This window comes from Nanorana parkeri, unplaced genomic scaffold, assembly GCF_000935625.1.
Source record: "Nanorana parkeri isolate BGI_ZX_2015 unplaced genomic scaffold, ASM93562v1 scaffold465, whole genome shotgun sequence".
Taxonomy (NCBI): domain Eukaryota; kingdom Metazoa; phylum Chordata; class Amphibia; order Anura; family Dicroglossidae; genus Nanorana; species Nanorana parkeri.
The window spans coordinates 879,320-893,312 of NW_017306733.1; the positions used below are offsets into that span (position 1 = coordinate 879,320).

The window sequence follows — 13,993 nt, forward strand, 5'->3', positions numbered from 1 at the left end:
CACACGATTGCCCCCCCCCCCCCCCCCACCAGAAGGATCTAATCACACTGCACTGGTCATCTTCCCCCCCTGCAGGATCTCATCTCAAAGGACTGGGCACATAGTGGGCATCTACCCCCTGCAGGGTATTATTAGTACACAGGACTTGTCATCTACCCCCTGCAGGATCTGATCTCAGAGGACTAAATACATGCTGGGCATCTACTCTGAAAACAGCTGACGGAACCAGAGAACACTACTGGGATTATTACCCTTGTGCCAAGTCACTTACCATGGGCAGAGGCACTTTCTATGGATAGTACCTCTAAATGAGAAGCTTGCCCTGGCACAGCCAGGTAACAACAAGTTAATACCACTGGTGGAAGCTCCTGGTAATCCTTTACCCTCACTAAAGGCTCCTGACCATCAAATACCCCTGCTGGAGGCTTTTGGCAAGAAATTAGCACGTGAAAGAGTTGCCCCTAGAGGAAACGGGGGGGAATTTTCCCTTTCAAGGGGTACCCGCCGTTGCTCATGGCTGAAAGCCCGCTACCGATGACATATGCCATTGCTCTGGTCTGCTGACAGGGGTGCCACCCCGGTTTGTACATCGGATTGGGGGAGCCTGGAGACCTCTGCTGCCCTGTTCATGACAATCCTTCTTCTTCTTCCCTGAACCTCTGTACAGACTACACAGCCAATGTGGGCATGAGGAGAACCTGAGCCTCCCATCCTGCCACCCCGACTGCCCATCGCAGAGAGATGTCCAGAAGAAAACAACGTAATCCCAGGCAGATTAAACGTAAGTGCCCGTCAGTCCCGGCGGGGAGATAAAGTTATTTTTCCTGCAATGTAAAGTTAATTTGTCTGATTGTGGAGAACTACAAGTCTCAGGGCATGTTGGCACAGGTAGTTCTTCAACAGTAAGCGGGCACAGGATGCCCATGCGTGGGTTAGATAAAGTCACCAGCACGGTGGCGCCTTCTGTTACCGTGTTACTGCCTTGTTTACAAGTCTCCTGACTCTCTGCGGGTTTATTATAAACTTTTCCTGATGGCGGAGATAAACTCTTTCTGTTCCATGGCGGCTCCAGTGAACGGGGATGCCCAGTCCAGGGCTGGCACTGGGAGGCTGTGGGCATGATGATTTGGGATGGTTGGATTCTGCATAGGAAGGATTTCCCCTCTGCTCTGTGGTCATTGATCAGCTCCACATCCCAGGAGGAAATGCTGACTCTTGCCCCGGGTCGTCTACAGATCCGGCCTGTGACGTTATGTTTACAGGATAATTAGCACTCGCACAATTTATTTTAGGACAGTCATTGTCTGGGGACCGTCATTAGGGCCCCCTGGGGAGGGGGTGGGGGGGCGCTCTGTGCCAAGTTCGTTGACTGATTGAACCTTTGGTGTGAAATACGAACACTGGCTGATGTTTTTTTTTTTGCATTGGGCTGGCCACACATGAGCCATCGATCGCCCGAGTCACAATTATGACCCAACGGATCGAAACGTCTCTCCACCGACAGTCGTTTCCGATCACTTCTATCGGTTTGCAGTGAGTGTGTATTGAGCGCGGCGGGCAGGTTGCCGCTTTAGGTTGAACTTGGGATCTTAAGTGAACTCGTTCACCTGAAATCATTAGCGACAAACGGTGACAACATGATTAGAGTGATCGATTGTACTCTTGCTGCCATTCCGATGGCTCGATAATCGCCCACCTTCAACGTTTTATCATGTCAGCTGATAGTAAATCATCTGACCGGGCAGCACCCTAAGGCCATGGATTCTCTGTAAATGTATCAATCGCTGTTACATTGTTTCTTCCTCTCTTTCGCTACCTCTTCCTCTAGGGCTGGACAAATCCCAGGAGCCAGGTCGCCAATGCTCCTTAAAATTTACAGCTGCCCCCCAATGTTTGGAGTTTTCTCTAGTTGCTGTCAATGGAACTGGCTCCCCCAAAAAATCCTGCTGGCTCCTGGATTGGACAGACTGGCTCCGGAAATTCCATATTCATTTGCGGACCCCAGACTTAATAACAACATTGAAAGGGAGCTGGTCATACGTGGGGGTTCATTTACTAATTCTTAGAATCTTCAATTGATGAATGATTCGGGTAAAAGCACAAACATGAATGTTCCCAGATTGTAGTAACGATTCAGCAAAGGTGTGTAACGCCCAGCAGCCAATCACAGATCAGCTTTCAGGTGGTTCGTATAGTTACTGATTGGATGTTGAACTGTGATTGGTTGCTGTGGTTTACCGCACTGCACATGATCGCTCTTTGTACTGTGTTATATGTACTGTGTTATATGTGATGTGGACCCAGGTGTAGATAAATGTATATTAATTCAGGAGCCGGTCTGTCCAATCCAGGAGCCAGCAGGATATTTTATAGGAGCTCCAATGACAATAACTAAACCTCAAAAGTTGGGCACCAGCTGTCATTGGGGACCCGGCTCCTGGGATTTGTCCAGCCCTGTGTGGACCTGCAGTGATGGGCCCCCTCGAAACTGCCATACTAAAGCACTGTCAGCGTGCACTGGTGCCGAGAAATCCTAATCTAGATCATTCGCAACTGGGACACTCTTAAGACCTCGATTTTTATCTGATTCTTCTCGGAAACGTGCGGAATCAAGATGGCGGACTCTGAGAAAGTTTGTGTGTATGTAATGTTTGTTCTCGGTTGCGCGGAGATAAGGGTGGAAGCCGAGGATCCATTATGTAGAATGAATGAATGAATGGGCTCTTCAACGTTTACCTTTTGTCACTTGTAGATACAGTTTTGTAGCTGATCGGCTTTATTTTGTACACTTTGTTTTTCCTACTTGCTGGTTATGTTTGTCCTTGGAAAATGTTCACGCTTGTGTTTTATCACCAGAGTACTGATGTGATGACATTAAAAAAAAAGGATCTGGCAACTTTAAAAAAAAAATATTTTCAAACTTTTTAAATACTAGAACTCTGATGGATTTCAAGACCCCCAATCCCTTCCACAAATTGATTTATATCTTATGTGTAGCTTAGCTGTGGCTTTCTACATCAAAAACATTCAAAAAGGCTCATCCAACGAGGAAGTATTCACCTGTCTTCCACCTTGTGTGCACTGATTTAAACAATGACATGGGGATGATTGTTAAATAAGGCCCCATTCACACTGAGCGACATGAAAATCGATATTGCGCGATGTTGAGCGACGTGTCACGCAACTTTTTCCTATTGGGCTGTATGCAATCAGGAGCAAAATCGCTCTAAAAAAGGGTCATGTAGGAGCGACAAGCTACCAGCGACGAGCGACAAGCGATATTGAGCGACGAGATGTGAACAGCTCCATTGAAATGTATTGGAGAAGCTACATAGAGCGATATCGCGCGGAAGTATGAGCGCTATCGCTGCAAAAATCGTGCGATAAATAGCTCATTGTGAACGGGGCCTAAGAGACGGAAGGAAAATCACTGTAAGAAAAGGTTCTACATCCCATGATGCCTTCTGTAGACATTGGGGAACATGTTATAAGGCCTTCTGTTAGCCATGATAGTTGGTGAGGTTCCTCAACCCAAAGCGGCCAGTTAGAATAAAACTTTTGTGCATTTGCTGCAGTCAGACCTGTAAAGGATGTTTGCTGATTGGGTAAAATAGGCCAACAAACCAATAGACAGGAGATGTTTGATATGTGAATAAGTTAAGGTCGGGAGTTGGAGTTATTCCATCCTCTTGGCTATGGACATCTTCTCATTGGTTGACTTGAAGTTTTCCGACTGCTGGTTATTTTGCTGTAGGGTCAGGCCGGGGTCTGTGTCCAGAATATATGCATAAGCTTATATATGGTCAAAAAAATATTTGGTGTTTGGAGGTGATGGCCTCCATCTTTGGTCAACTCTTGACTGGACAGATTCCTGGAGTGGGATAACCAACTTTCCTAAGAACTTGTAGCCATCACCAAGCTTCACTGACTCTTGTTTAGTTGTTGGAAGGCCATGCCCCCATGAAGACCCCAGATACAAGTCCTAACACGGTACCCCACTTAAAACAAGCAACCCCCTAATGAACAAGGTAGAACAAAGCCCCATGTGTACTCTAACTGGAGCTTCTAGTTCTACATGGACGTTCCTATCTGTGTATTGATCATATGTGTCATGGGCAGGCCCATGTGTGTTCAACCTGGGAGAGAACCGAGATAGGTGCCTGGTGCTCTTCTTGTGAACGCAGTATCTCTTCTGATGTCTGTATCTATTGGTGGGAAGTGTTTGGGTAAGGAGCAGCGAAGTTCAAGACTGGTTGAAGCATCAGGGTAGAGTAGAGCATGCTCCTGTGCGCACAGTATTGGGAGATCATGTGGCAGGAGGCCCAGTGACGCAATGGAGCTGAGTGCCAAATAGTTTTGCAGACAGAAGCTGACTCTCTATGGGTTTCTGCATTTTATAACTCTCATCTTTGCTCCTTTTGTTTCATTAAACACACCTGTGGTTGCTCCAATTCGGAGTAGACTGAGCAGAAGCATTGCAAGAGGGGTCATTGATTCGGGAACCCCAGAAAGAGACCGTCCAGCCTCTACGTAGTTGGCGTTCTTCTTGAGAGCTATTCTCGGCTTATCTAAGTATCAGCCTCCCAGATTTGTGCCCAGAGGGGCCGTCTGTGAACCTTCCAGACACTTTCCCCAGATTTGGTAGACGATCAGCTGCTTTTGTGTCCTTGGTCATGTGCTCCTCGATAATGGCATTTCAGTGCCTTGTAAGTTCAGACGAATTTCTGCAAATGCGATGGTATTCGGAGCGGTGATGTGATGACCCTAGTGATAGGGATCCATCTGCAGTCCACTGGAGAAGCATACAGGGGCGTTTATGTAGGTGCTCAGCAGGTTCACGTTCCATAATGTAATCACATGATCAGATATGGGAATTCTGGCAAAAACAATGATGGGGTCTCATTTTATAGAAGATCTTCTGCCCTTTCTCAGGTCTACGCACACACGGCTCATTCACATTCCATTTTTACAGACCGTGTTGCTGCATAAAGCCCATTAATATATAGGGGCTCCATTATACAAGAAGCGGGTCAGATAACAGGGGGCTCTGGTCTCACACCGTGGCCCTTTGGGGACTCTGTCCACCGCTGGGGGGTTGAGGCTTGGGGGCCATTGGGGATGCACTCCCTTTTTAGGTGTATGGGGACCTTATTGACCTCTTACAATTGTAATTAGCATTTCAATTGATAGTTTGCTGGGAACCTAACATTGTGCAGTAATCAACAATACAATGGTAACCGTGGGAAACGTTGGTGGTGGGTAAGCGGCCTAAAGCTGGCCATAAACGGCTCAACAAAAGCCAATTTAAGAAAAAATCAAATGCACCAGGTGGAAAATTATCGGCTGGACACTGACCACATCCTTATCAGATCAGCCGCGGCACTTGAATACATTAGCCCGTAATGTAGATTCCTCCATCCATACTGTTAGCATGGATGGGGGAATCAACTCTTATGTGTGTCCCCCCACCCCCCATTTTATACAAATGCCTGAGAATGGGCACCTTGGGATTTCTGCTTTTAGGTATGTTAGCCAGGAACCTGTCCTCCGTGGGCTTCTCTGAAACTGACTTCAGGGCTTCACCTCATTGGCCAACAAGGATGACACACAAGTCTGACCTCCTGCAACACAAAACTAAAGGTAACAACAGTGCTGTGGTTCCTAGATTGGAGTTCAAGTTCCGTTACATTTATGCATTGAGCTTTGGAACCTCTTGGCTGACTTGTGTTTGATGGACCTTCCCGGGGTTGCAGCATCTCTGGCTGAATGGTACCACATGTAGTCGCAGCCTCTATAGAAAAACAGGAGAAGAGCTTTTACCTAAAACAAAAAAAAACAAACAAAAAAAAGAAATATCAAAAAGAGAAAATTCTTCAATTTACCACAATGGTTACTAGGGGGAAAACCCTCTCCGACACAATACTAGTTCCACTCCGCGAGCTTCATCTAAAAAACTGGACGAAGACTCTCCTACACCAATAAGAGACCACTCCATAGTTCTAGCCCTGTATAAAATGAGGCCGCGCCAATCCTCATGAACCATGTTCTGGGATTAGGGCAAGAAAATGAATTGGAGGTTGGAGGACTTCCGCTATGAGGAACCCTTCCACTTCTTACTCCGGAGAAGAGGGGAGACCTGATTACAATGTATAAATATAATAACTAATAATCTGAAGTCCCTGAAGAAGACATTTGAAGTTTAACGTTAGATTGTGGAAGGGTTCTTTACTGTCACAGCAGTGAAATGTGGAACTCTCCTCCTCGGGTATCTGAGAATTGACGGACTCAACAAACCCCAATCTCTAATTATTAGCCTGCGATATGTTACATGTACTCGTGTTCTATTTAAAGACATTACAGTTACAATACAATTCAAGACAAGATGGTAAGGAGGGCCCTGCCCCTGAGGGCTTGCAATCTAAAAGGGAGGGGCCAGTGATACATGAGGAGGTAGCTGTGTGGGGATGAATTGTTTGAGAACGTGATGGTTGAGTGGTCAGGTTGGGGTGGGATTGGATTCCCTGAAGAGATGAGTCTTTAGTGATCGCCTAAAGGCAGACAGGTTGGGGTAGACATATGGACAGGTTGGGGTAAAGAGTTCCAGAGGATGGGAGAGACTCTAGTGAAGTCCTGGAGGCGAGCATGGGAGGAGTTGACGAGGGAGCTGGAAAGCAGGAGGTCTTTGGAAGAGCGGAGGGGATGGTTGGGGTGATACTTTGAGACAAGGTTGGAGATATAGCCGGGGGCGGAGTTGTGGATGACTTTGTAAGTGGTTGTTAATATTTTGACTTTTATCCTTTTGGGCGAGTGGAAGCCAGTGCAGGGATTGACAGAGGGGGGCGGGGGATGGAAGCCGTATTGGGGGCCATGTCACGTCTTCTGGAGCACACGCCACGTTAAAGTGAATGTAGACCGAAAAAAACACAATTTTTTTATATAGTGTAGCTTACCCATCCATAGATGTGGGGGCTGCATTAGTTTTCTTTTTCTCAGTTATTCCCCCTGTGTTTTCACCTGGTGATCCTGCCAGTAACACACTTCCTGTCCTAGGGTGTCAAAGTTCACTCACCCTTCTGTATAAGGACTACTTATTTAACATATTCTAGAGGGATGAGGTTCTGTAACCCTCAAAACTAGCTGGAAACAATGTAACAAGAGTGCAGGACAGGAAGTTATCGGCTTACAGGATCAAGGGTGACAACACACACTCTCAGTACTGTGTCTACGAAGGAGTCGCGTTAGGACAGAACACGTCCCTCCTTCCCCCCCATCTCCATAACATGGAGGAAGGAATTCTGTAATTCTCAGTTTGCTGGCAACAATGTAACTGGTAGCAGTCAGCGCAGGCAGAGAAAGCAGGAAGTTATCAGCTCGCTGGATTTCTGGCAGGATCCACAGGTACTTTTCTGCACATGAAACTGATGTAACAAAACACTTTTTCTTATTATTATCAGCTTGTTGGTGTGAAAGTGATATTAAAGGATCCATTTCCCTCGCTGAGTGTAATCCGCCTTCACCTCGTCACGGTTTCCTTTCCATGTGAATTAGATGTTCCCCACAGCGCTGGCCGTGATATCTGGATATAGGGCGGCTCCTTTCCCTTGCAGGGTCCTATGGAGCCACCCTTGTGTGCACTCCCGGCTGGCTCCTGAATGCATCCACAACATGAAATGTATTTATAGAGCGCTGTCAGTTTTTGCAGCACTTTACATGATACACATTCACATCAGTCCTTGCACTCGAGGAGCTTACAATCTAAGGACCCTATTGCACACATACAAGGGCCAATTTTAGACCGGAGCCAATTAACCTTCCAGCATGTCTTTGGAGTGTGAGAGGAAACCCAGCACAGGGAGAACATGCAAACTCCATGCAGATAGTGTTTTGAGCGGAATATGAACTGGGGACCCCCCAGTGCCACAAGGCAGAAGTGCCACTAACCGCTGTGCTGCCCCAGATGGTAAGCCACTCCCCTGCTCCACCCTTCTCCCCGCCCCTGCGCTGTTACTCCTGAACAGAGAATTTGAGATATCATACCTGGAAGTTCGGGGAAGCGGCTCTCTGAGACCTGGAGTTAGCTCAGTAAATGTTTGCACACATGTACTAAGTGTATTGGGCGATGCTCCGAAGGTCGTTCTGAATTAATTAATAAAAAAAAAGAAACATTTAATACTTTAAAAGGTTTTATATTCCAGGGTGCGGCCCACACCCAGGTGCCACCATTGGAGAGGTGACACCAAAATTACTGACAGTCCATCACCCAGGTGTCAAGGTGATCACGCATGCGCGATGATGTCACGGCGGGGCGTCACCTGGTCTCCGCTCCGGGTGACACCCGGCCTTGAGGCGCCCCTGATGTGAATGAGCCTCAAATTCTGAAACCAATGAGGTCCTTAAAGACATGGTTGGACAAATTGATATAGAATTCAGGAGCCAGTCAGTCCCATCTAGGAGCTCCATTGAGAAAACCTCAAAACGTAGGCGCCGGTTGTAATATTTTAAGGACCATTGGCGACCTGGCTCCTGGGATTTGTCCAGATGTCCACACGTGGTCCCGCCTGCTTTATCCCGATCCAAACCTCAGAACAGAATGGCAGCGAAATAACCCGGGAGCGTTATATACGGCGTGCACACGATAGAAGATCTCGCTCTGCGAATAAGGCCTCCGAAATTTTTGGATGCGGCATAAAAAAAAAAAAAAGCATCCTCCGATCTCCCGGAATATTACATGTACCGCGGTCACATGTGTGCGTCTTATCTTCCCAGCCCAGATACGTGTTGGAGATGAAGGCCGCCTGGACTCCTCCAGCTCATTATTCGCCTCGCTCTTATGCAGATTATTTTGATAAAGGGGGGTGGGGGAGGGGAGAAAGGTGAGAAGCTGCACGGTTCCTGAAGGCCGCAGCTCCCACCCCAGATGCCGAGCGGGATAACAGGCGAGCTCTGATCGCCGGCCTTGATAAGCTTTTGAAATATTCCATTATGCAGTCAGGTCCTGATAGGATCTCTGTGTCGGGACAGGCCTCAATGCAGATCCTTATCGCTGCGGGGACTCGCAGTCATTGTATTAGAGGGATCACGTGGGCAGGAAAGTATTTCTTTAGAGATCTCACAGCTGCCGCGATCTTATCTCAAACCCCCCCCATAGCATTAGATATTACTTTGCTGCCGGCAGACATATAAGATATTTTTTTTTAATGATGATCCTGAACCGAGATAATAAAAAGAAAATGTGAACCGCCAAAATGAACCTTTTATGGGGAGCAGATGGCGGCGCGGGATCGGCGCAATGATTACAGCGAGATTGCAAAGCCCTGATAAGGGTCGGCGAGAGATCGGAGGGTCTTCTTTTTCCTTTCCGGGCCGCTGGTTTGGAGGTGGGGGCCAACTGCGTCTCCCCCAGAAGTTTCTGTGCCGGCGTTGGGCACTAGGAGCGCGCTGTTTGCTCGGCAGGAGATGTAGGCCGCCGATAAGGAGGCGATTTAGGGTTGTCAGAAATAGCTGGCTGATAAAAGTGGTTTATCTGACGGGGGAAGTAATTGCAATCCTCGAGTTCCATCTACCTGTCTGGGTTTTTCCAGAAGCGATTATTAAATTGATAAATCCCAATCTCTATCTGTCGTCCTATTTTTCTTCCCTCTGCTCCGTATCTCCGCTCGCCCCCCCCCCTCCCCAATCCCGGACCCACTTCCTTCCTGTCAGCTTCCTCTCTCCCGTTTAATCCTTTCCTTGCTGCGCCGCAGAGCACAGAGCGAGCCTCGGAGTTCCTGAGCCTGCCAGGTCTGGGCTGCAGGTGGAACTACAACCCCCAGCTGGCTCCCGGTGTTTGCTGCTGCCGTGATGACCCGGACCCTCATTCAGTTTTGGGGCCCAACTACCCTCTTAGGGCCCATCTACCAATCCTTTGCAGTGCTTTGCCATGTGTTATGTCACACGTTGCATTGCATGGGGGGCGGCCGTTCAAAACTAATGGGCGGCTAATTCAGCAGAACATGCATAAGGTCGCACGTGACTTGTGACGCAACGCACTACTGCGTTGGGATGCCAATTAAAGCCGCGACTATAGGACACTGCTACATTCCTTAAAGCTGAAGTGTAATCTGATTATATTTTACCTTCCCCGCTGCCTCTCCCCCCTCATCAATTTGCTAATCGTTTTCATGATGCCATCACTGGGTCTCTGTGCTTCTTTCGACAGGCAGATCATAGCTGGTGGGAGGGGCCGGCAGGGTGCTGTATATAGCTTCCTGAAAACATAACAGCACCTAGCCTCAGTACTCCTCTCAAGAGCCCCGATGCAAGCAGTGGGCTGGATCTTGGGAGGAGTTATGCAAATATCAATTTGTCTTGATGGGTAGGTGTTAGTCTGTAGGAGTGGGAGTTCCTTGGCAAGCTGTATGTGCGTGCAGACCGTCCTAGGTAATGGCCACGTGTGATGCTGAGCCTCCATGATTGACAGATCTAAAATCCAATGAATGAAAGGGAATGGGCCAAGGACCGTCAGATTGGGAAGGAAAATGCTAGATGATCCTGGACGTCCTCCAGCCAGGAAATGGGGCGGAGCTCTATCTGACTTGCTGCAGCTTCTAATGCAGATTGTGAGAAGCTCCCAGTGTGCAGTGATATCAGAGGGGAGGAGCCGCTACAACTGTGCAAGACTGAAGGGAAGGACGGAGGTCAGATAGAAGACTGAGGGGGAGGACGGAGGTCAGATAGAAGACTGAGGGGGAGGACAGAGGTCAGATAGAAGACTGAAGGGGAGGACGGAGGTCAGATAGAAGACTGAAGGGGAGGACGGAGGTCAGATAGAAGACTGAAGGGGGGGACGGAGGTCAGATTTAATTGTGTCATCCACTTTGCTGTGCTGTGTGAAATCTCAAGACTGGATGGACAGAAATACAAATCCTTCGGCGGGTAGAACGCCCCCCCTTTCCGTATGTGTTTTCATGTGACGCACCGTGCGGCGGCGGTGGGGTTGCCATGCTGTCTGCTGCTGGTGAGTTTCAGAGGCTGAGCCGGTGAAACACAATACTGATGTGGAGTGAGATAAGAGACGGGTTCATACAGCAGGAAGCACCGCGCGTTGGTTTTAGCCCGGCTGGTACCGCGTGTGGGCGTGGCCAGGGTTTAGCGCTTTGGCATTCTGTTCCGATGCTCAGAATTCCCCCGATGGCGCGCAGATGACGTCCCCTAACCTTTCTATGCCAGTTGGGCGTCGCAAAGGTCAGACCATCTCGCCAGCTGCAGGCCGTCACTCCTGTATATGGGGATAGCTGGCATAGTGTGCGTTGGGCTACTTAAAGTGCAGTACCTGTCATGGTTCATACGTGTCATGGTTCATACGTGTCATGGTGCACCCGTATAACAGGTTTAACATGAAACATGGCCACCTTGTATCTCCTTACCGAAACCCCAGTTGCAGCCTAGACAGCGTGACTGTGCATGGCTCCTCCCACACAGCCGTGTCATCCAGGTCTATCGTTTAAATTACTACAAGTCCCAGCTGCCTCCTGGGATAGCTCCTCCCACCCTGCTATGTAGTCTTGCCACACTTTCTCCTGCAGCCTATTTGCAGCCATTTCCATTCTACATGCACTGCAGCGATGGCTGCATGCCATTTCTCAGGGCGGGTTTGCTGATGGTGACAACAGTGGAGCACGTCTGTGTAATGTGTGATGAAATGGCCACTTGTAGCCTCCATCAGAAGCCATGTGACAGGGTGACAACAAAGGAGTGCAGTTGGGAGACGGGGATAGAGCGATGTCGCCCTATAACAGGAAGTGCCTGAACAAGAACAGAGGATTGTCACCATATAACAGGAAGTGCCTGAACAGAGACGGAGCATTGTCACCATATAACAGGAAGTGCCTGAACAAGAACAGAGGATTGTCACCCTACAACAGGAAGTGCCTGAACAAGGTCCTCCATGGCAGGATCACCAGTGATTATTATAATGAAAGCTGCACATTTATGATTTGGAAATGTCAGTAACATTCATAAAGAGAAGTTTTTGGGTCACATTTAGTAGAAGAACCTCCGGTAAAGCTTGAATCATTGAACCCTGGAGGTAATGTACAGGGAGATCCCTTCTAGAAGCTGAGCCCAGGGCCCCGGCGCATTATCCCCCCAGCCGGCCGTCCTCTGACATTTCGTATAATCGGCGTCTCCGGAAGGCTCGCAGCTGTTCTGACATCTTTTATTCTGAATTTAATCTCCGTCTTCCTTATTTTTGGATTGCGCAATCTAATGCTGATGTATCCATAACAATTAATAATGAGGTGCCGAAGAATGACCCGGAATGTTCTCCACGGACATCGCTATGAGCGGCAACATGACTGCAACGTGTCCAATATCTGGAGGTGTGATCGGATAAACTCCCAACCGGGAACAGCAAAAGATCCAACTGAGGCCTGTTATTGTACTGACCCGTCCTGTATAATATGACGGGAGAGCGGGGATGACCCGTCCAGGCATGGACTCCACCAGACCTCTGAAGGTGTGCTGTGATATGTGGCACCAAGCCGTCAGTAACAGATCCTTTTAGTCCTGTAAGTTGTGAGGTGATCGGCCTCCATGGATCGGACTTGTTCCTCCAGCACATCCCACAGATGATCGATTGGACTGAGATTGTCATGTTCCTCAAACCATTCTTGAACCATTTTTGAAGTGTGGCCGGGCGCATTATCCTACTGAGAGAGGCCACTGCCATCAGGGAGTACCGCGTCCATGAAGGGGGGGACTTGGTCAGTGACAATGTTTAGGTCGGTGGTACGAGTCAAAGTAACATCCACATGAATGGCCGGACCCGAGGTTTCCCAGCAGAACATTGTCCAGAGCATCACACTGCCTCCTCCGGCTTGTCTTCTTCCCACAGTACATCCTGGTGCCGTCTCTTCCCCAGGTAAGTGACACACACGCACCCGGCCATCTACATGATTCATCAGACCAGTCTTCACCCACCTCCATCAATGAGCCTTCCCTCCCCATAACCCTGTCTCCAGGTCACCTGTTTTCCTTCCTTGGACCACTTTTGGTTGGTCCTGATCACTGCAGACCGGGAACATCCCCCAAGAGCTGCAGTTCTGGAGTTGCTCTGACCCAGTCGTCTAGACATCACAATTTGGTCCTCGTCAGAGTCCCTCAAATCCTCAAACTTGCCCATTATATCTGCTACATCAACTTCAGGGACAAAATGCCCCATACACTAGTATATCTTCTCCCCACCCCCACTTCCATGTGCCATTGTAATGAGAATCAATGTTAGCTTACAATGTATCTTTTCTCTTTGTGGAAAATGAGGAGTATCCTTCTCCTGGAATCATTGCCGCTGCCACTTTATTACCAGCATTAGGGATGCATAGATACCGTTTTTTTGGTAGCGAGTACCGATATTTTTGTTTCGGTACTCGCCGATACCGAAAACCGAGACCGGAAGTCCCATTAAGAAAGCCAGGCGGCGTGTAATGATTTACCACCCGGCTTCCCGATTAGCAGGGAAGCAGTCCCCATGCTTCTCGTCACTAGATGAGAAGCATGGAGTCGGCTTTCTGGCCAATCAGGAAGCCGGGGCGCTGTGTATTGGACGGAATCCTCCCTGATTTGACGGGAAACCGGCTCCATGCTCTCTCCTCACGAGGTGATGAAAAAGCATGAAGCCGGCTTCCGGGCCAATCAGAGAGCCGGGCGCGGCATCTTTAGATGGCGCCCGGATTCCCGATTTGCCAGCTTTCTGACCAGTCAGGAAACCGGGCAGTGTGTAATGACTGGAAGCTGGCCAATCAGGAAGCCGGGTGCCGCGCTCTGATTGGCCCGGGAAGCTCCCTCGTTTCTTAAGACGCATGGAGCCGGCTTCCCAGCCAATCAGGGAGCCGGGTACCACGTCATTACACGGCGCCCGGCTTCCTGATTGGGCAGAAAGCCGCCTCCATGCTCCGTCACAAGTGACGAGGGAGCATGGTGCCGGCTGCCCGGCTAATCAGGAAGCCGGGCGCCG

The 13,993-nt window shown here is 48.9% G+C and overlaps 1 protein-coding gene across 1 annotated transcript in view; it reads left to right on the forward strand.

The window, feature by feature from the left end:
- Window positions 1–533: 533 nt before the first annotated feature.
- ZFPM1 (zinc finger protein, FOG family member 1) overlaps window positions 534–13,993 on the forward strand; it is a 93,032-nt gene continuing 79,572 nt past the window's right edge. The window contains exon 1 of the mRNA XM_018560556.1: window positions 534–781. Coding sequence (XP_018416058.1) covers window positions 742–781 — 40 coding nt within the window. The 5' untranslated portion in view covers window positions 534–741. The remainder of the gene's footprint in view (window positions 782–13,993) is intronic.